Below are 23,046 nucleotides of genomic sequence, written 5' to 3' on the forward strand. Positions count from 1 at the left end.
CAAACCTTTTTTTTTTTAATTTTTCCTTTGTCTGACTGTATGGCATTATTTTCCTGAGATCACTTTTGTTGCTTTTATAGAGATATCTTTTGGAGAAATATCGTTAGAGGTTTTTGTATAAAAAACTCCATAAGCTACAACTGCAAGGAAAAAGAATGTCATTGGAAAAGATTCTGAAAGTGTCAGTGCCAAATAAGTCCTTAAATTGATTTATTATTAGATTTATATCCTGCCTTTTTTGTATAGGAGCCCAAGGCAGTGTACATAATGTACCCTCCTCCTATTTTTCTCCACAAAAACAACTCTATGAGGTATGTTGGGCTGAGAGAGAGTGACTGGCCAGTGAATTTCCATCGCTGAGGGTAGACTAGAACAGTGTTTCTCAGGTCTTTTAAGATGTGTGGACTTCAACTTGCAGAATTCCCCAACCAGCTTGGGAGATGAAGTCCACATATCTTAAAGTTGCTGAGGTTGAGAAACACTGGACTAGAACATGGGTCTCTGTGCTCTGTCCAACACCTTAATCACTGCACTACACTGGCTCTTGAATTTGGTCAAATTGGCAGCCAGAACTATGAATGTGGTGATCAGCTGAAAAAACAGAACTACGGGAAAAATTGGATTTACTGAAAATGAAGAAGAATTGTAAAATATATTCATTTTTGGAAGCTGGAAGATTGATGTGTGATGAAAATGAATGTAAGCATTTATTTGGCTCCAGTGCCCTAATTTATCAGAGAGTACAAAAGGATAAAGAAGAGTTAGCTGTGTCTTTTCTTTTGTTAATTGCAGACATAAAATTTACATGGGAAATACAGCATCTTAAGAATGTGATTTGTGTAGAAAAATTAGAGTCCTGAAACTAACACATTGAAGAAGAAGAGTGAGATTTGCTACGGTCTTTGTTTCCAACCTGGGTCAGTATATTGAAGACTACAGTAGGAGGAAAGATCTTATTGGAGAGTAAGGCATATTGAGAAAAGACATCCCCTTTCTTGTATGGATGTATGTTCTGAACTCTCTCTTCTTACTGTTTTTCAGGAAGTAAAGTTGCCCTTCAAATGTTATTAGTAGAGATTATCCTGTCTTCCCTGCTAAATCCTTACTTATAAGAGGTCTGATGCCTTTTTGGAAATATAACACTTAAAATGGGATATTTTCAAAGGAGTGTCAGAAGGATTTAACTGTTCATATCCCAGTGGTAATAAATGAAGCCATGCAGTGAAACGTTTTATGACAAATCTGACCTTTTGTTTAAGATACTACGAAAAGTGTCATTAATGACTGAAGATGTTTTATTAAGGAACATCTAGATATGACACATGTGGGAATGTACTTCTTACTAGAAACTTCTCTTTTGTTTGCATCTGCATCAAAGCTTGAGTTGTGGGAGAGAGTAAAAACTGCTTACCATCCAAGTGGGATAGTGTGATTTGGAGCTAAGAAGAAATGTAATCAGGTCTAGATATGCCTCAGTGCTTCTCAGATAGTAAAGGAACAACATATAATTGTTTGAAGGAAACACCAAAGAACTTTTAGATTCCTTGGAGAAATCTTTGGATGTTTTCATTAGATAATATACCTGTAGCTTCAATAACTGGGAAGATTTTTTTTTTTAAACTGCTTTCCTGATCCATGCAATGTGCATATCAGGGAGGACTTATTCATCAAAACTTGTGCAAAAGCAATGTTGCTGTTATTGAAGAAGCTGCTTCTCTAATCCATTTCCCTGTTTGGCTAGCTCACAAAGATAGCAAAAGCTTTTTATGCATTCAGGCCACTGTACAATTTCAGTTTAGTTCACGACTGCATTAATGTGAGACCAGCTACTATTTCATGTTTGTACATATTTTGATGAGATTGCAAGGAGAAATAAGTTTAAGGAAATTTCTCTGCAAAACTTTATATTCCTTGATTATAGGAACACAAGTGAGGCAGTATGTTGTCCCTAGGAGGCATTTGGAAATGTATACAGGTAATCGTTACTTAATGACTGTTCATTTAGTGACTGTTTGAAGTTACGACAGCACTAAAAAAGTGACTTACAACCAGCACCTGAAGTTATAACCATCACAGTGTCCCCACAGTCATGGCCCCCACCATACTCTCAGTTCTAAAAATCTGTGCGTGATAAAAATTAGATGGACAATAGCATTATAATTCAATTTAGCTCTCAAGGGTGCCTTTCAGTAGTTTTTGTTTTTTTTTAAGATCCTTCTGAATACTGAAGTAACCAAGAGTTTCAGGGAAAAAGTTATTTTCCTAGAATTAAGAGTTGGGTACCACAATGAAGAATAGATAACAGCGCTTACTTTTGATGCTGATAATCTGAGCATTAAATAGAGTAGTTGGCACCATTATTACAAGCTTTAAGGGAGTCTTAAAGTACCCATATAATTGCTTTAGTTTTTCCTGAAAATGTATTTGATTAGATTGGTACAAATATTCATTGAATAGTAACATCTTGTAAGCTGGATTTTTCATTATTTTATTAGCTTTATTAATAACTGGTGCTCATTTGTATATATTTTATCATATTGAGAGAGATCTTGCCCTTAAAATAAATTTATGTTTTAGTTAAATAAATTAAAAACAGTTTGTTTTAAAATTAAATAAATACAGTCAGGATTCTCTTTGAATTGAAACCCACCCTAGTATAGCCATAATCATAAGTGGCATTTTAATTCCAGGTTTTTCTGACCATCAAGCTGGTTTAGAGTATGATAACTTAAGTATGCTTTGAACTTGAGTTGAAATTATTGTATAGAATTCAATATACTGGCTAAGACCTGGTTACCTGATCACAGTTATTATGACAGCATTCAAGTTAAGATAGCATTGGAATCCATGTTTCACTGTTAAATGTACATGTTTTTTGGAGGTCACTTCTTGATCCTAGGACAGTGCCTCTGACTGTGGAACATTTAGGTGGGGACACCATCGCTTTCAGGAGGAGGAACCACAAAGGCTTCCTAGACAATCTCTACTTATTGACCCAATAGGTCAGGGTTTGAGCTATATCTCACAGTTTGTAGTCTTACCTTAGGCTGTCTGCCTAGGGTCCTTTTCCTCATTTTGTTTGCCTATTACATTTTTGTTCGTGGCAACAACGGGAAAACTATTTGTATGCAGATGGTCCTCACCTTTCCATAGCAGAAGCTGAAGTAGCCTAATATATTTCTTTCCTTCTCGCCTCTACCCTACCCCTGCCTAGTCAGCCTTGTGGGTGCAGAAGGGTGAACAGGCAAAACACCCAGGTATGGTCCTGGTACATGGTCCAATGGGAGGCACCGTCCCATGGTCAAGGAATTCTCCCTGGGAGACTCTAAGAACAGGAATCCAGTTAGGAAATTTAGATTTTTAAAGCCGAGAGAGAGAGAGAGAAGCTATATTCTCTTTCTCTCTCTGTGTGTGTATAAATAAAAGGCTGCTATTTCAGTTTATAAAACTCTGATTCTGACACATTATTTGAATGAATTTGCATTTTCAGGAGTCCTAGAAGAATTTTTCTAAAAGCGTGTACATTTTTGTTTTGTCTGGGGTCCAAAGTATCCAATATATTTGTGTTAAACAATACAGTTCTGCTGAATATATAGCATTGTTCAGTTAAACTCACCCAGCAGGTTGTAGCACTCTATAACAGTAATAAAAGATGTATTACCACGTGACTCAATTCTACTAATCCAAAGAAATCATCCACAGCAGCAAATTATTTTTATATATGTGTATTTGTTTTTGGACTCTCAATCTTTTCCAAAATGAATATTTTCTTATCTGAAAAAAAATCTGAATGAAAATGTAGGGATACTTTTTCCTCTTTTTTAAAAAAGCAATATTAATACACAAAACCTTAACATAATTATGCTGACACTAATGAAATTATTTCCATTCAATAGAATACCCCAGAGAGTCTTCAGCGAGATGAGAATGACAATGATTAAGCTTCATCTTTCAATGCTTTAAATTCATCACCAGTCATGAAAAAAGAAAGATATGTGACAGCAAAAGTATATGACAAAAATTTTTTCTAAAGGCTACTTTCCCTTTTTCAAATACATCTACATTTCATGAAACATCAAAATTACTATCTTTGGCTTTCTTTGTATTAGAATTGGGGACCTTTTTGTGATCATACATTTGAACAAACATGCCAATATAATAACAAGACAGCTTGAGACACTGTTTAAAATAATAATGTTCTCAGCTCCATGGAGTTCTTTCAGAGCTAAATATATACATTTGTTGATTTGGAAAAACATGTATGAATTTATACTTTATAACATCAATGTACAAAATTTAGCTGTGAGAGCAATTAGTATACTATGAGAAATAAATGGCTATGAATACATTTTAGCCACACACAGAGGAATCTCTGAATGAGGTACTTCTGTTCTGGAAATGAATGGAAAGAAAAGATTATCAGGTGACCTATGCCTCAATTTTTAATAAGTACCCTTCAGCTATTAGAAGATAGGCGTTAAGGCTGGATTCCTACACATAGCACCCAAGGATGCCATATGCCCATGGACAATTTTCTTGTGATCTACCAGGTTCCCTGTCCAGCCTAAATTTTTTTGGTTTTAAAGGAAGCTGACATGTTGCAAAACGGTAGCATCCAGAATCATCTTTATTTCAAAGAATGCATAGGAATCCCAAATTGATCCCATAAGCTTTCTAAGAAAATTAAAATGATGGGTAGCTTAGAGCTACCAAATCTGGGCTGCAAAGATCTGGACAACCACTAAATGGCAGCACAGAATTAAGAATTGTCTGTATCTTTTTGTGTCCATGAATGGTAGCCCTAGAAAGTGGGATCAATCGTTGAGAAAAGGAACAAAGCTGCATAGAGGATAGATGGGTCAGGAGGCAGCATCAGGTGGCATTCTAATAAGTGTATTATGTCCTTCATGGTAGCCATTTTGAAAATGGGCAAGGCCTTTCAGTAGTCATTTTACAAAAGCAATTGAGAACATCTTGTGTTCTCAAAATTCCCAATGAGCCCACCAGCCTAAAAAGATATTGTAAGGTATCTTAAACTGTTCTGGTTCTGCTATCATTTACTTTATTTCTTTCTATCATTTGCATATTAAAAATAAATTGATAAGGAATAATGATTTAAGATTGGAATTCTCTACTTTCTTTTAATTTTTTGCCTCCTGTCACTCCTCCCCAATGTTAAGCAGCATAAACTGATTGATGTGATGCCAGTATAAATATAGCAGCAGTTGTTCAAAGAGATTAATCAAGTAATTTACTGTTTCTTCTGTGCTGTAGATAATTTATAATTTAATTTAATTTATTCTACTTAATACGGCCACCCACTCTGGAAGACTCTGGGCAGCATACAAAATCCATTAAAAAAGGAAAACAATTAAAACCAAGGCAGCCAGGACTAAAACAAGTAGAACAACAAACAGTACAAAAATAATATGACAGGGCCTTGACAAATCACACCCACATTAACCCCAGGCCTGGGAACATGCATAAAATCATAATGCTGGAAGTCACCATTTCAGCCATAAAATCTAAAGCCCTGCTCAGTGCAAGAATCCAGTTTGCAATTCAGTCAAACTTACAGAATTTTAATAGTATGAGTAAATAAATTGCAATATGCCAGTTTCTGTAATAAATTTGTTGGAATTGAATTTTTAACAACAATTGCATCAGTCCTGTTTTTTAGGAAAGCGCTATCACTCATACCCGGGTTTCAGGGTATGAACAAAGGAAAAGACCAGCTTGCATTTAGAGCTTTAGTTGTATAGACTTACTGATACGAGAGCCAGTTTGATGTAGTGTTAAGGCGCTGGACTAGAAATTGAGAGTCTGTGAGTTGTGGTCTGCCTTTAGGCGTGACAACTGGCTGGGTAACTTTTGGCCACTTACTATCTCTCAGCCCAACCCACCTTGCAGGGTGGTTTATGCCAGCGTTTCCTCACCTAAACAATATTAAGATGTGTGGACTTCAACTCCCAGAATTCTGGGAGTTGAAGTCCACACATCTTACAGTTGCTGAGGTTGGGAAACACTGGTTTATGCCACCTTGAGTTGTACAAGATGGGATATAAATCTAATATTGCATAAATCCCATTTCCATTCAGAGCCAAATGGTAACTATTCCTGATTTGATCTGGCTTGTGAGAATTGGTTTGGCGTACGTATTAGAGCAGCTAAGTCAAAACATTGTCCTGTTTGTTTCAGCAGTGCAGAAGGAAAGTTCAGAGGGGTGTGATAGGAAGCAGGCTTTGCTTATTCAGGAAAGCCACAGCCCTGAGAGAATCACACTCCAGTATTTCTGGGCAGAGTGGGAAAAATGGAAGTCTTTGGCTTAGCTGCTCTAATTGTACAGGAAATACTGGAATTTAATACCTAATGAAGAATTTAACTTTAATGGTTTCCTTATTAATAGAAGTTGATATGCTCTAATCATATCTTATGGATGAACTGTGCCTGTTTAGTTCAGTAAGACTCTGGAAATAAAATTGTATTACATCAACCCAGGACTACACAGAAGCTTGGCCAGTGACTTAAGGATTATAGATGAGCTTACAGTATTTAATTATTTAAGTATGCATCATCTTAACAATGTTAAAAAGTGGGGAAATGGTTAAAGAAAGAAAAAAGTTCTCTATAATCTCTCATAATTTCACTGTCTACACTCAAGAGGGATATCAAGCTATTTTTCTTTATGTCTTCAGTTCTCTAAGGATAGCATGTAGGACCGCATTTTCTAGCATTTTTTATCCAGAAATGCCATCTAGTTCAAAGGGAATTCTTTATATAGAAGATTTTTTTCATTAGTCTTACCCCCTCAAATCACTGCATTTCTCAAGGTTTTCAATTTAACATTAATTAAATTGTACTATTTAGAACAGACTTCTGAATTCTTGCTGCCAAGATGGTGAGACAAGTCAGTCCTGTTTGAAATTGTAGTGGTTCATGGCACTGGAAAGTTTGAGAACCCCCAATTTATTAATGGTGTTTTCACTCAGCATGTGTTTTTTGTTGATGTTGTGGTTGAAATCATACAGCTTTTTAAGAATGCATTGGCATGTTCTGATTATTAAGTAATTTGAGACTTCTCATTTTGAAGAGCAAACATGATGTTAAGATAAGTGGTATATATTGAACTAGCAGTTTCTGTGTTGTGACATTTGAATAGTTGGGAGATTTTTTTTTCTGGTAAGTATGTTCCTAGTATTCAAAGTCTGTCTGAAAGTATATTCAAGAGATCAGTTTTGTTTCCACAGTTTTAACCATTCAGGAAGAATTGGTCTCTGAAATTAGAATTCAGCATACCTTGTACATTTTGTGAAAGATAGAAGGTGGATGGGAAGAGTTTCCTGTCTGGGATATGTCAGCTGAGCAAGACTCAAAACTAAGAAAGCAAAACCAAAGTTTTCACTAAATAAATAAATAAATAAATAAATAAATAAATAAATAAATAAATAAATAAGTGGTTAAAAACCCTACTTAGCTTTACAGGTTTATATCTACTTTCTTATAGGCCATGGAAAATGTAGGCATTTTGCTGGCCTTCAAAAATGTTTCTTACAATATAACAGTGAAAAACCCCAGTGTTCATAATGGGACAAAAATAATTCTATAACTGTCTTAATGTATCAGACTAAAGGTCTGTCTTGTCCAGCATTTTGTTTTCAGCAGGAGTCAGCCAGATGCCTTTGGAATCTCACAGAGAAATGAATAGCAATGTATTGTCATTTGTCCCTAGTATCTGATATTTTCCTTCTGAAATGGACCTTCCTTTTAACTATAATGACTTAGAGATCTTGATAGATTGCTCTACTATGAGCAGTAGAGATAATCAGGAATAAAGTGAAGAACAAAAAATACTTCTGTCCTCTTCTATCCATCAGAAGCCCATAAGGCAGAAATGGACATTGCATGATTAATGGGGCACCTTTTCCCCCAGCACTTCATTTGTGCTCCCCCAGATTAACTCAGAATTCAACTGCATGATAGTCAAATTGTGACTGTGCAATATTTGGGACAAATTGGCAAGATAAGATGGAAATGAGCATAACAGGCCTATAGGAGATATAATATCATTTGCACTTAAACACCCTCCACCAAATCCATTTTAAAAGGCTCCCCCGCTTCTAATGCCATTAATATCTCTGTGGAAAAACTCCTACAGCCACTATCAGATCAAGAAGTGGAGTTGCAGTCTCCAAGCCATCAAGAAGTTGCTCACATGTTGTAGGGGATCCACTATGGGAAAAAAGAGTGAAAGAGGCAGACTGCCTAGGTCAATGAGGAAAAGCAAAGCAAAGCAAAGTTCATTATGGCACTGCAGTGAAAAAGCTATTCTGAAATCTCTTGTTTCTGCAGTAGGATTCTGACAGTAGGAGGGAACATCAGAGGAAATCTACAGCTGTGGGTTCATAATGTAAGGTTTGCCCCGTTCGACAGAGAAACTCTCGGGACACGTGTGGTTCACAAAGAAGGTTTACTTATGCGTAACGTAGTAGTCACAAGCAAAGCCAGGACTGGCTTGGTACAATTGCATCACTTGTTATATTCCCCCCTTCCCGCGCTTTTTTCCCGCCCCGCGATCACGTTGCTGCTGCGGATTATCGGCCCCCCAATAATCCCCCTTGATTGTCCATGATGGCAGGTTCGGTCAGGGTCCATTGTCCTTGATTGCCAGTTCCCCTCCGGCTGGGTTGGTCCCTCCCCGTTACGTGCAAGCCCGAGGGTTCTGTGCTGCGTTGCGATCTTGTTTCGCTGCCTGCGGCCCCGTTCATTGTTGGCTCGCGCCGTTATCAGTTTATAGTTAAAAGCTTCCGCTGCGGTTTTCCTGTTTGGCTGGGCGCAGGTGGCCCGTTAACTAGCGGCGCTTTCAGTTCCTCTTTTCCCCGCTAGCTACCGCTGGTGGATTCCACGTGGTCTGGCTGCGAGCTTCCCTGAAGCCCCGTGCTGGCCGAACCTGACATACCGCCCCCCTGAAGACAACTCCCCCCCTGGTTCTATTTCGGTTTCCCGGGATATTTATTGTAAAAGTCCCGCACTAGGTCCGGCGCCCTTATGTGGGTTTTACTCACCCATTCGCTGTGGGACTTGGGAAAATGTTTCCATTGCACTAGGAGCTGGACATGCCCCTTGTGCCTCCTGGCGTCCAGTATCTGGTTGATCTCGAAATGCTGCTCCCCCCCGACCATGATGGGTGGTGGCACTCCCTCTGCCTTGTGCCAGGCGTTCCCCGGCTGGTGCAGCTTTAGCAGGCTGCAATGGAACACCGGGTGGATCTTCCCGAGGCTTTTCGGGAGCGTCAGCCTGACGGTTACTGGATTGATGACCTCTGCAATGGGGAACGGCCCCACAAACCTCGGGCTGAGTTTTTTCGATGCCTGGTGCGTCTTTAGGTTTTTGGTTGACAGATACACCTGGTCCCCCACTTTCCACTGCTCCTCGGGGAGCCTCTTGCGGTCCACGTGTTTCTTGTAGTCGGCTTTGGCTCTTTGCAATGCCGCGTGCGCCGCTCGCCGGGTCGCGTCGATTTGGGCGAACCAGGCGTCCAGGGAGTTGATCTGGGATTCCGGCTGAGGCAACTCCGGCATGGGGACGAAGTCTCTCCTGGTGGCTACTTTGAACGGAGAGAACCCGGTACTCTTGTGGACGGCGTTGTTGTATGCCACCTCCGCGAATGGTAGTAGCTCCGCCCAATCGTCCTGTTGGTGCCCCACGTAGCAGCGCAGGTACTGTTCGAGCCCCCTGTTCAGGCGTTCCGTGGCTCCGTCCGTCTGCGGGTGCGCCGCAGAAGAAAGGGCTTGCTTCGTCCCCACCCGCTTCAGGAACTCCCTCCAGAACCGCGCGATGAAGTTGCCGCCCCGATCGCTGACGACCCATCGGGGCGCGCCGTGGAGCCGGTAAACATGTTGCACGAATAGTCTCGCCAACCCCTCTGCCGTGGGGACTCGCCGGCACGCTACAAAGTGCGCTTGTTTGGAGAATAAGTCCGTAACCACCCAAATGGCGGTCTTCCCCTTACTCTCCGGGAGCTCTACTATGAAGTCCATGGCGATCTCTTGCCATGGGCCGTCGGGTTCCGCTACCGACTGGAGTAGCCCTCTAGGCTTGCCTTTGGCCCCTTTCGCCGTCGCGCACACCGGGCAACCCCCCGAGTACGCCTCCACGTCCTTACGGAGCGTGGGCCACCAGAACTGCCGCCGAATTAAGTGGAGCGTCTTCACGAAGCCGTAATGCCCCGCGCTCCGGCTGTCGTGGGCTCTTTCCATGACCTCCCGTCGGCAACCCTCAGGCACGTACAGCTTTCCTTCGTGCCACCACAACCCCTCTTGGCTGGTTAGTGCCTCTCGGTTCTGCTTGAGCCAAGCGTCCCGCTCCGCCACCTCCGCGAACCCTTGCCTTACTTCAGGTGCCGCGTCCCGTTGCTCCCCCTTGGTCTGGCTCTGGGTCACCGCCTTTGCAGCCAGTCTGCTGGCAGGGATGATGGAGTCCACGATCTCCTCCCGTAGGCTGGCGTGCTGGGGCATGCGAGACAGTCCATCGGCTAGGAAGTTGCGCTTCCCGGGGATGTGTTTTAGGGTGAACCTGAACCTCCCGAAGTATTGGGACCACCGCGCCTGTTTGGGGGATAGCTTACGCGGGGTCTTCAGGGCCTCGAGGTTCTTATGGTCCGTCCACACCTCAAATGGTTCAGCTGCCCCCTCCAGTAGATGCCTCCACGTGGCCAGTGCCCACTTGACTGCGTACGCCTCTTTCTCCCACACCATCCACCTCCTCTCCGTCTCGGTGAATTTGCGGGAGGCGTAGGCGCATGGGTGGATGGCCCCCTCCGGGCTGGGCTGGAGCAGGACTGCCCCCGTTGCCACGTCTAACGCATCTACTTGGATTATAAACCACCGATCTGGGTCGGGATGGCGCAGGATCGGCTCCTCTGTGAACCGCCGTTTTAGCTCCTCAAACACCCCCTGGCATTCTGCAGTCCACGCAAGTGTCATGCTGGGCTTGGGGGGTTTTCCAGTGCCCTTGGTTTTTAGCAGGTCTGTTAGGGGAAGGGCGATTTGGGCGAAGTTCGGGATAAACTGTCTATAGAAGTTCGCAAACCCTAGGAAGCTTTGAAGTTGCCTCCGGGTTCGCGGCGCTTCCCAGCCCAGGACATCCTTTACCTTCGCCGGGTCCATCTCAATTCCCCGGCTGGATATTCGGTAGCCGAGGTAGTCTAGTTGCTCTCGATGGAACTCGCATTTCGATAGCTTCGCGTACAGCTGTGCCTTCAGCAGTCTCTGGAGCACCGTGCGCACCAGGCTCACGTGCTCCGCCAGGGTTTCGGTGTAGATGAGGATGTCGTCCAGGTAGACCAGGACGCCCCGGTAGAGTAGGTCGTGCAGCACCTCATTTATTAGTTGCATAAATACCCCCGGGGCCCCTTTTAATCCGAACGGCATCACGGAAAATTGGTAGCTTCCGAGCGGCGTGTTGAACGCCGTTTTCCACTCATCTTTAGCGCGGATCCTGACCCTGAAGTAAGCTTCGCGCAAGTCCAGTTTTGTGAACACCCTCCCCTTAGACAGGTGCGACATCAAGTCCTTCATCAAGGGGAGGGGGTATTTGTACTCGGTGCTGATTGCGTTCAGCCCCCGGTAGTCCACGCACATTCGGAGCGAGCCATCCTTCTTCTCCCGGAATAGTACCGGGGCCGCTAATGGTGACTTCGCGGGTTGGATGATCCCCGCGCTAGGTTCTTGTCTATGAACTCCCGCAGAGCCCCCATCTCCCTCCTTGACAGGGAGTACATTTTCGGCTTAGGCAGAGTCGCCCCTGGCTCTAACTCGATGGCGCAATCACTGGGCCGGTGTGGAGGGAACTGGTCGGACTCCTTCTCCCTGAACGCTGCCGCCAGGTCTCGATACTGCCTCGGGATTCCGCCACCCGTCATGGGTTCCCCGGACCCTGCCTCTCGCTTTGCAGTTGTCTCGCCAGTCGCTGCTGCCTCCCCATGCCTCGGGATCGTTGCGAGTCTCCGGGGTCCCGGTGCTGCTGCTGCTGTTGCCGCCCGGGTCTCAGGCTCCGTCTGCTCTCGCCCCGTCTCCCGGGGTCTCGGATCCTCCACTTGCCCGTCTGTTGTTGCGGCCGCACCCGTCTCCACGGCTCGGTCCCCTCTGCTCTCGCACTTCTCCGGTCTGTCGACCCCGAACCGCACTGCCTCCGCCGTCCAGTCGACCCGTGGGTTCCGTCGCCGCAGCCACGCCAAGCCGAGTACCACCGCGTAGTTGGCCACCGGGACCACCACAAATCTTAGTTCTTCCCGGTGACTCCCGATCGTCATCTGGACCGGCTCGGTGTAATACTGAGCTGGCCCCCCCCGCCAGCGTGCCGTCTAGCTGGCTGAATGCAATGGGCTCCCGGAGACGCCTCAGCTGTAGTCCGAGCCCCGAGACCACAGCTGGGTGCATCAAGCAGTGGGTGCAGCCTGAATCCAGTAGCGCCCGCAGCTGTGCCTCCCCTCCGGATCTCACCCCCCGGATGTGTATTCTCACCCGGAACGGAGGGCAGTCCTCATCTCCGATTGGGTCCGCGCGCCTCGACTCCCCTGCTCGCACTGGGACGCCGTTTAGTGCGAGCGCGCCTCGTTTCCTGCCGGCTCCGAGTCCTCTCTGGAGGACGCCGTCTCCGGGGTCAACCACCCCCCACGTCCTTTTTCGGTCACCGCCGCCACTGCCCCCTTCCGCGGTCGGTCGCCGGCCCTTTTCCCGGTCGCACGCGGGGGCTTGACTTCGGGCCGTGGTGAGGCTCCTTCCCGCTCCGTTGGGCACTGCGCCGCTCGGTGGCCTCTGGCTCCGCACCGGAAGCACAGGTTCGGGGCTCTGGTCGCCTCTCGCCCCCCAGTGGACTGCCGCCGACTGCTCCGCCTTTCCTCGGGGGTTCTCTCCCTCGGCTGGTCCCTCATCTGGTCCCGTCGCCTCGCGCTTTGTTGGATCTGCCGCCATGCCGATTCCGCCGTTCCGGCCAGCCAGATCCAATCTTTCACTGTGGACGGGTCGTCCCGTCCCAGTGCCCGCTCCAGGATCTCTGGATTGAGCCCCCTCTTAAAATACTTCATCCTCAGGGACTCCGGCCAGTCCGTGAGCTTCTCTGCCAACCTCCGGAACTCCAGGGCGTACTCCGATACCGACTTGCCCCGCTGTCTGAACTGCAGGATGTCGTCCTCCGCCCGCTTGGCGCTCAATGTGTCCTCGAATCTGTCCCGGAGCGCCTGCATGAAGTCCGGGAAACTCCGTAGTTCCGCCGCGTTGGCGTCATATAGTCCGATCACCCAGCTAGCTGCTTGGCCATCTAGCAGCTCGGCCACGTAGGATACTCTATCCTCGTCCCTAGCGAATAGGTGACCACCCCTCTGCATGAACCCCCTAACGTGCGTCAAAAAATGCGGCAGCTGTTCAGGGTCCCCTGAGAACTTCCCAGTGATGCCTCGAAGTCTCAGGGCGTCTGCCGCCCGTCGGTCCACCGACCGGGGCATCGTGGGCGGTGCTGGCTGGGGTGCCGGACCACCACCCCCGTTGCTCGCCCCATCGCTCACTGCCGATGGTCCCACTCTCTGTAGCAGGGTCTGGAGCATCGCCTTCATGGCGTCTAGGCGCCGCTCGACTCTCTCCTCTAGTCGCGTGAACTTCTCGTCCCACTCGCGGTTCCGGGACCCTGAACCTCGGGTCATCGTGACGCCTGAACCGTCTGGCCCTTGGTTCACGCACATCGACCACCGCTCGGCTGGAGGGCGCCCGGTCCTGGTCGCTGTCCCGTCGCCCCCGGGTGGCTCTGACCGTCCCTCCTCGAGCCTGGGCCCCTCGTGCTCCAGCTGACCCGCGGATTCCTTGTCGCTGGTCATGCCTGTATTGGAAAGGGAAACGCTCCTCGGTGGTACCGGGTAGCGCTAACGGTGAGTCCTGGCTTTATGTAAGGTTTGCCCCGTTCGACAGAGAAACTCTCGTGACACGTGTGGTTCACAAAGAAGGTTTACTTATGCGTAACGTAGTAGTCACAAGCAAAGCCAGGACTGGCTTGGTACAATTGCATCACTTGTTATATTCCCCCCTTCCCGCGCTTTTTTCCCGCCCCGCGATCACGTTGCTGCTGCGGATTATCGGCCCCCCAATAATCCCCCTTGATTGTCCATGATGGCAGGTTCGGTCAGGGTCCATTGTCCTTGATTGCCAGTTCCCCTCCGGCTGGGTTGGTCCCTCCCCGTTACGTGCAAGCCCGAGGGTTCTGTGCTGCGTTGCGATCTTGTTTCGCTGCCTGCGGCCCCGTTCATTGTTGGCTCGCGCCGTTATCAGTTTATAGTTAAAAGCTTCCGCTGCGGTTTTCCTGTTTGGCTGGGCGCAGGTGGCCCGTTAACTAGCGGCGCTTTCAGTTCCTCTTTTCCCCGCTAGCTACCGCCGGTGGATTCCGCGTGGTCTGGCTGCGAGCTTCCCTGAAGCCCCGTGCTGGCCGAACCTGACACATAATGCACTGCCAAATTAAGCACTGTGTCTGCCATCTGCACCTCATTTACTGGGAAGTTATCTCATTAGAACTGGAAGAACTGTTCTAGAGCAATGGGATTTTAAACTGAAGGAGTGTGCAGTTTTTCATTCTTTCTGAGTGAAGCTATACAGTAAAACTTTTTTTTCATCATCTTCCCTTAGCTATATCTAGTGCAAAAGAAATTATATGACATTTACAACTATGGTTGGCTTGTGTATTTGGAACACACACACACACACACACACACACACACATATATGCCTACACATAAATACATATATTTTTACACAGACACATCAGTATACACGCATATACATATGCATATGCACACCTACACATAAAAAACTCAGTATTTCTATATTAATCAACAGTATATGCTGGTGGCTCAACTCCACTAGAATAAGAAACTTTAGATATCTCTCTAGCAAAATAACATATCAACCTTCTTATCTATTTCAAAGCCCCATTGTACAGCCATTTATAGAAATGAACACCGTAATCATGTGCAAAAAAGAGTTTTAACATCAAGATGTGACTTGATTTTCTTCACCTTGATATAAAGAGTTTCACAGGGTAAACATGCAATGGTGTTAGTGAGATGCAAGGTCCAGATGTTCAGGCAAGATTAGTACAGAAAGCTGTGACTATGTCCATTTATACAACAATGCTGTGCTACAACTGGGATCCCTAATGCCTAAATATTTAATACATATGTTGATTTTAATCTTGGCTGAATCTATCACTGGGGCACTAGGTTTTACTATACACCCCAAATACGTCTGATTACAAAAGTTTTAAGAACCATTAACAAACACTACTATGTAAACGCTGTTTTCCAGCAGTTTCAATAAAGCAAAGAATGGCAATTTTTCTCAATACTTGTACATCATCCTGCAACACTAAAATGTAAATATTTCAGTTTACTCTTGTTTTGTTGCCCTCTTGGGTGTGTGAATCTTCTCTTTGTATTGGAATATAGAATTAATTTTTAAAACAATAGATTAGTAATAATGGTCTTCCTTTCTTTTAAATGGGAGAAGCATTCTTTTTTTTCCCATCAGTTACAATCTAATACAATCCAGTATTACAATATAATACAATAATAATAATAATACATCTGTGCTATTATTTCCTTCTGATATGAATATGTATTCATTCTTGTTTATATTATTATTTTTTGTTTATTTATTTAAATTTATTAGCTGCCCAACTCCAATTAACTCTGTTCATTTTGTTCACTTTGCTATTAATTTATATGAATGAAATCCACTATAGCAATTTTAAGTACAAGTGTGCTGCACTGAAATCTTATGTTGTATTTCTACATATTGAAGTTCCTTTTTCATTAAATATGTAATATCAGATATCTAACTTTCTGTCTTTATTCATTCTAGAATATAGGAAACTGCTTTTCTCTCAAATCATTTATAACTCAATGTTATCTATATATTGACTAGCAAAAGCTCCCCAAGTTTCAGACAAGAGTCTTCCTAGCTCTGTTTGAGGTGGTAGAGATTCAGCTGGATCTTTTGCATGTAAAATACATAGTCACTGGATGACTTTGTAGTGAAGATTCATGGCAAACTAGACATCCCTGAAGGAGTGGAGATGGCATTGCAGCAGAGATTGGCAGCCAGATGGTGAATTCTGGCTGGCAAAGTCTCTCCAGAAAAAGGAGATCATGAGATTGCCCATTTGTACTCTGGACAGCTGCTCCTCATGAGTAGACTGCAGGAACTGAGATGTTTGTGGTCAGTTCATGAGTTGAGTGGCTGGGAGTTGAGGGATTTCAACCAAGCTCACAGCCAAAATACAGCTTATATGGACATAAGGTTCGCCGAGCCTCATTTCTTAATCACTTTCGGAAAATTGCTTCTTAACTGCTTTTCAGCTGTTAGGAACCTTTGGATCAACAAGTTTTTTATAGCACTAGATGAGTTTCCTTCAATCCTTAGCGAAAGAAGTTTTAAATACAAGTTTAAGGGTTAGGGTTAGGACTAAAACAAAAACAAAAACTTTTTTGAATAAACAGCAAAAGGGTGATTAGAAGTTAAATATGGACTAAGGGTCCAGATGGATTTGAAATAAGATTTTGAAATTAATTATAAGAATCCCTCCTGTGGGAAAATGCTGTTGTTTTGAATTCTTAAAACACACACACACACACACACATGATAGGATGGGACTTTGAAGATTGGACACTAGAGGGAACCATTAGGAACTAAAGATTACAATTAAAGAAGAACACTTACATTTGACTTACTAATACAGAATGGAGCAAAATACTTTAACATTGAATGTATTGAGGGATACTTGTGAACAATGGATCCAGAAGTTAACTTTAAGAGTGTCTGCCATTATAGATAGACTGTGTTTAAAAGATGCTATGGAAGAGGAACAAGTTTTACTGGACAAGACTGAGACTGATTTGAAAGTGGATTTAAAAATGACAGATTACAAGAAGGATATGGAAAAAGATGCTACATTGGATATACAAATGAAACCGGGTGATGTCTTAATAATTAAAAGGGATATACAAATAACAAACCAAAAGAGTGATCTGGATAACTTTCCTATATTGGATTTACAAAAGAAACTTGTTAAAGCTTTGAAGAATTTGTGAGATGGGACAAAGAAAAAAATTAAAAGAAATCACGTTCTAGGACAGTATTTGAAGGAACTAAAAATCAAGATTGTTAAAAGTAAAAGGAAGGAATATAAAGTTGGTTTATTTGATCAAGTTTAAAACAGATATGTTGTTATTTCTGCTAACCCTTAATGGCCTTTTGCTGACCAGGACTGAACTACGAGGCTTTAAGGATTTGTTTATAGATAAGAGATGGGATGTGGGAAGAAGAGATCATTTGTTGTATTTTAAGAGAAGGTGATAAGTTACTAAAATTGTTTATACTTGTGATGAAGGGGGAAGTCATTTCTTTATATATTTATTTTCTTTTTCTTCACTATATTCTTATTTTTTCTTTCTTTTCTATTTTTCTATATTTTTTTCTTTTCTGCATTTTCTATTTTTTCTTTTTATCCTTTTACTTTTTAATTTGTATTAGTTTTTATCTCTTTAATTGTAATGTTTAATAAAATTATTATTTAAAAAAACCCAAAATACATAGTCACTGAATCCTGATTCAGTGAATTAGGTTCTCCTAATATGTTTGCTAGTTTGCCTAGTGTTTTACATTAGTTTGTCATATGCCTAGCCTGGAGAAGGGATTTACTGAAAAGTAACTAAACTGTAGTTAGCTGACCAATAGCTACAGAGGAAGCTGATTTTATAGTGTCTAATATTTAGTGAAAATCTTGCTATAATGTATCAGATATAATAAAATTATCTGGGCATGATTGGCCACTACTCATAAGCAGCCTTACTCACAGCTATTTGTGTACCACAGTTCATTACTATTTGGTAAAAGATGTTATTTTTACTGTTTGTTTCTCATATTTTCTCATATTTGTTTTTTATCCCAGCATTATTTCCCCTTTGTTTCAAGATAAGTACTTCTCCCCTCTCTACCCACCAAGGCTTTCTTTTAACTATTGAAATTATAGGTCATTTCAATTAATGTAGGTGTTTGGGTGGACACTGAAAACCAGGGATGTGATCTTTAACAATGACATTATGGAATTTTTCTTCAATACAAGTTCATGGTGGATGTCAAAAGGCACATATATTCACATGTCAACTTATGTTGCTATGGTCTTGTTATATCTGTTACTCCTGAAATAATTATGAAATAAAAATGTACTGAGGAGAAGAAAAAGTTCTTAGCTTAAGCACAGAGTAAAATACTATCTCCCAGTCACTTGTTCTTTTGACATATTTTGAGCATATGTCTTTATTTTAAGAGTCATCTTAAAGGAACCAATCTCCCTGTATTTCTTCTGGGGGAACTGAGATAGTTTTTACTGTATTGAAATTTCCTGCACTGAGTAGTAATGCAATATTAATTCTAATTTTACACTATCTTGAACATGATGTCAAGGGATTTGGAACATTTTTGAAATATTTAAAATCTGCTTCTGAAATTTATGAAGATAGATCTGTTGGTTGAATTTTGTTTGTCTTCTACCTTCATGTTTATGGGAGACACTTAATATGAAAATAGAGAGAGAGCCTTTCTTGTCTAAATGTAGGAGATCCAGGTTTTCAAATAAAGCTTACTTTATTCCTAATCTACTCTGCAAATGTCTTGTGAGGAGAAATATTTTTACACGCTCTTCAAAACAATCATGAGAAAGATATAGATACAAAATAAGTAATAGGGAATATAAATATTTCACAAAGTAGAATGGTCTGAGTGCTACTTTCTCTCCGAGATTCTGAGCAAATACATTTTGTTAGCTGTAAGGAGAAATCTTCTCTGTAACCATATTCCCCTCCCTCGTGCCCTGTACTGTGTGACAAGGCTTTCGGTGACAATATCTGTGCCTTAGATTACATTTTCATACATAATCACCAATATCTGTGTGTTCTTTTGACTTTTCATATGTGCTGCTTGGAATAGATTTTTTTTTTCAGAGAAGAATTGAAGAGTGCAAGTTATCATGATAAAAACAAGAGTCTCTTCTCATGTCCTGAGTTTTTCAAATGTTATCCTTTTGCTTACTGACTGAACATAGTTTTGTTTTGTTTTCAAATAGAGCAGAGACTGCCTGAAGTTTGGCCCACCTGCAGAGGGAGAGGTTGTTCAAGTAAAATGGTCAGATGGAAAACTTTATGGTGCAAAATATCTTGGAACTAATGTAGCTTATATGTACAATGTAAGTTTCATTTACTACTCCCAGATGCTCATTATATGTTTAGGATTATGTTGATAGTAGCAACTATTCCTGGTAAACTTGTTTTTGTAGCTCTAGAGAATGGGGCTAGAACAATCACTGAGCAGCAGATTGAAATAGATGATCCCTAAGACACCCCCCCCCACTTTCTGCTTTTATGAAATAATATGCTATACTATGATGTTATCCCGAATTTGCAATTTTATGTATTCATGTCCAATGGCAAGAATTTTCTAGCTTCACTTCTGTTTAAAGTAGCACAGTTTCTTGCTTGCCGTGGTAGGAAAAATAGTCTTCCTCATGCAGAAAATATTCAACATCAATAAGCCAGAGAAATTTATTCTAATTTATAATATTCAGATATTCAGCCCAAAATTCTAAAGCAGATTCAGATGAGTTTTGCCTAGCTCCTACCCATTTCTGTTAATTTTTCATCCCTTTGTCCATGTGTCAATGGAATTTGGCTGTAAACCAACACAGTTTTAAAAACCAAGTGCCTAGAAATGTCCCACTTTCAGACTCCATAGCTCGATCTGTTCAGAACTAAACCTAACCTCCTGGGTAAATTAAACCCATTCTCGTGTTCTTACAACACACTAACCCTTTTGTTGACACAGTTAAACATTGTAGGAACTGGGCGCATGCTTCACCTTAAACCAGTAGGACTATACAGTAATATTTTTCCTGTCACAGATTCAGGGTTTTAAGATTGCCTTCAATAGCAGTATATTACTAAACATTTGGAAGAACTTTGTGCCAGTTACAATGGTCTCCTCTGATGAATGGCATCTTATCCCTTTAGTTCAAATTACAGCAGGTAGCATACATACAACACAGTAGTTTTACTAGTTTTGAGATATTGTTATATTACTTATGCAAATAGTTTTATTCTACTATTCTGCTTAAAAAATACATAGAACATCTAATAAGATAAAATGTAGTCTACATTCAGAATCATCCTTTGAATAAGCCCCAAATCACCTCCAAAATGTATTAGCACACTTTAACTTGTAATGTATAATAAATATATGATTGGTTAGTAATTCTGTGAACTGTATTTAACTTTAATGAAATCAACTTTAGTTCTCCTGGATCCAAAACCTATTACTTTTTTGAACGCAATCCAGAAGTTTCAGCTCTGTAAAACTTTTCCTGGACTGTCCTCTAACACCTCTTACCATTGTCTTAGATAAACATGGGTTTTATGCTATCACAGGCATAATAGTAGCTACAAGGCCATTTATTATTTATTATTTATTCAAAGCATTCATTTTTTAAACATTTTTAAGTCTCTGAGAAGCATCTTATCAGGCTTACAGAATATTAATAGTAACAATAACAACAATGCTCATATTCTGTTGGCATGTTTTTTAGACTACTAATCTAAAAAAAACGAGGGGAGAGGGAAAAGGGGTAACCCCCCACCCCCAAATCAGGTACTTAATGTTTATGGTTCTTATAATGGCTCTTATAATTAAAATAATCTCTTTAGGATGGCCCAGGTTACTCAGTTCTCTCCATACTGGCACTGCTGCTGCTTTTCTTTTCAAGATAATTGAAGATCATTAAAAATAATTATCTTTTCAAGATAATTGTACTGGTGATTTTTGGGAAGAAGGTTATCGATACCAGCTAGTATAATCAATGCTGGTATAATATATACTGCTACTTGTATGATATAATTGTATCGGTATAATATATTAGTGTAATAAAAATCATAATACTGTCAGTATTTTAGTGTTAAATGCCCAAGGAAGTTGGTTTTTTTTTTTACACATCTGTGCAGCCCATATAAGTAAATTGTCAAAACATGTAGATTCTAGTTGCTATAGGATTAAAAGAATATATTTAAGAAACTTTAATGACTTTTGGAAACATGTCTGCCATGACTGTCAGAAAGGTAGAGAGTTGTATTTTTTAGTAAAAATATAAGCCCAAACTTTAGCTCATTATCATTTTGCTTACATGATCCTTTGGCATGTGTGAGCTTATGACAGTGACTAAATTTCTGTGTACCTAATCAAATACTTTCCAGAAATTCCAATTAAACCACTAATTAATTATGTTCTAATGCAACAAAATGAAATGGAGAGAGCTAAATAGCAAATGTATCTGATATGATATTGCAGTAGTGGGTTTGTATTATTATGTGTGTATGTCTCTTGAGGCTGATACCAATTAATATGGATAGTGATTGACAAACTTGTTGATCTACAGATGCAAGTAAAGCCTAGTTCAGATTTGGACTCATTGGAAATAATCTATTGACATTCTCCATATTAAACCCAGCTGAATAACCGTTGCTTGTTATTAGAACTCAACAATTTGGGAATGTTTTCCAATTTGATTTTTAAGTAACAGGAGTGGCACACCCATGACTGAATCCTTAATGGAAAGGCTAAAAATATAGAGCAAGATGGCTTACTCCAGATTACTATAGCTGCTTCTGTTTTTTCCATATATATATTAGCCATAATTAACTTTTTAAAACTGAGTTTACTAATAGCTTCTAATAACTCTGAAAGAAATCCAGAAAAACACAGGTCCATCTAATCGTTTTCTCTGAAATCAGAGAGAACATAATGAATGATATTGTAGCTTATCTGAGACCCAGTTTGGTGTAGTGATTAAGTGGGAGAAAGTGGGAGACTGTGGGTTCTAATCACAGCTGGGTGACCTTGGGCCACTCACTCTCTCTCAGCCCTGGAAAGAAGGCAATGGCAAACCACTTCTGAAAATCTTGCCAAGAAAAGTGCAGGGACTAGTCCAGACAGTCACCAGGAGTCAACACTGACTCAAAGGTGCACGCATGCACGCACACGCACACACACACACACACACACAAAATGTAGTTTACTAGAGGATAGCTAGTATAGTGTATTCAGCTAAGGAGAACCAGGTTCAAATCTCATTTGACTACCGAGCTGACTTTAGGCCACTCACTTTTTCTCAGGTCATTGTATCTCATCAGGTTGATGTATGGATGAGAGACCCCTGTTTGTGCTGTGTTGTATATAAGATGGGACAAAATGCAACACTAAATAATAAAAAAATTAAGTTGGCTGCAAGTATTACATGCATATGCTCTATCTAAAATTGCTGACTAATACATGAACATTAGGTGGAGGTTAGGAGCAGAGCTGGTCAGTATAATTTCAATCATCCTTCTCACATATGTGTTAACTAAATTTGAATAGGGTTACATTTTTCTGTACAAATTTTTCATGTCTGCATTTTTTATAAAATGTAATTCATTTGATAGGATCTTTGAAGTTTTTTAAAAAAAATTAATTTGGTTAGGAAAACAAAATAATTGTATATGGTCAGATCACCATATCTGTTCATTGAAAAGTGGTATCAAAGTAATTTAAAACTTTTGGAAGGCACAACTAATACAGCAACAGCAAAGCAATTTAGCATTCCCTACACCTAGCTGCATTCCCTTTTTCATTTTCTGCTAAAGAGGTTCATACTGGATTAGATCTAAACCTAAGCATGATAAAGCTTTTCATCTTCTCAACAGACTATTTTAAAGATGTTCCATCAGATTCTGTTAACTGGCATTTCCTTTAGTATCACTCATACCTTCTTCCTTTTGACATAAGTCTTCCACAACCTTGAAAACAGAAAGATTAATGCTTATCACTTGGAAAATTAGAGGAAAATGCACCAAGCTATTTTAATATGCTGCATAACTGTTTGTGTTCTTTGGCATTTGTAATGGAAAACATTCATGTGCAATGTACA

General features: G+C 41.6%; 1 protein-coding gene across 7 annotated transcripts in view; it reads left to right on the forward strand.

Moving 5' to 3' along the window:
* Positions 1 to 23,046, forward strand: part of KDM4C (lysine demethylase 4C) — a 254,503-nt gene that overhangs the window by 223,814 nt on the left and 7,643 nt on the right. For 6 of the 7 annotated variants that reach the window (XM_088129849.1, XM_088129852.1, XM_088129847.1 and 3 more), the window contains one exon: positions 19,162 to 19,281. In XM_088129849.1, the coding sequence (XP_087985975.1) occupies positions 19,162 to 19,281 (120 nt within the window). Of the gene's footprint in view, positions 1 to 19,140; positions 19,282 to 23,046 lie in introns of those variants that run through there. The other variant, XM_088129854.1, reaches the window with a different exon arrangement.

Source organism: Python bivittatus, unplaced genomic scaffold (genome assembly GCF_059951505.1).
Source record: "Python bivittatus isolate LINGU-HERP-01145 unplaced genomic scaffold, Pbiv_v1 ctg000850_np1212, whole genome shotgun sequence".
NCBI lineage: Eukaryota > Metazoa > Chordata > Lepidosauria > Squamata > Pythonidae > Python > Python bivittatus.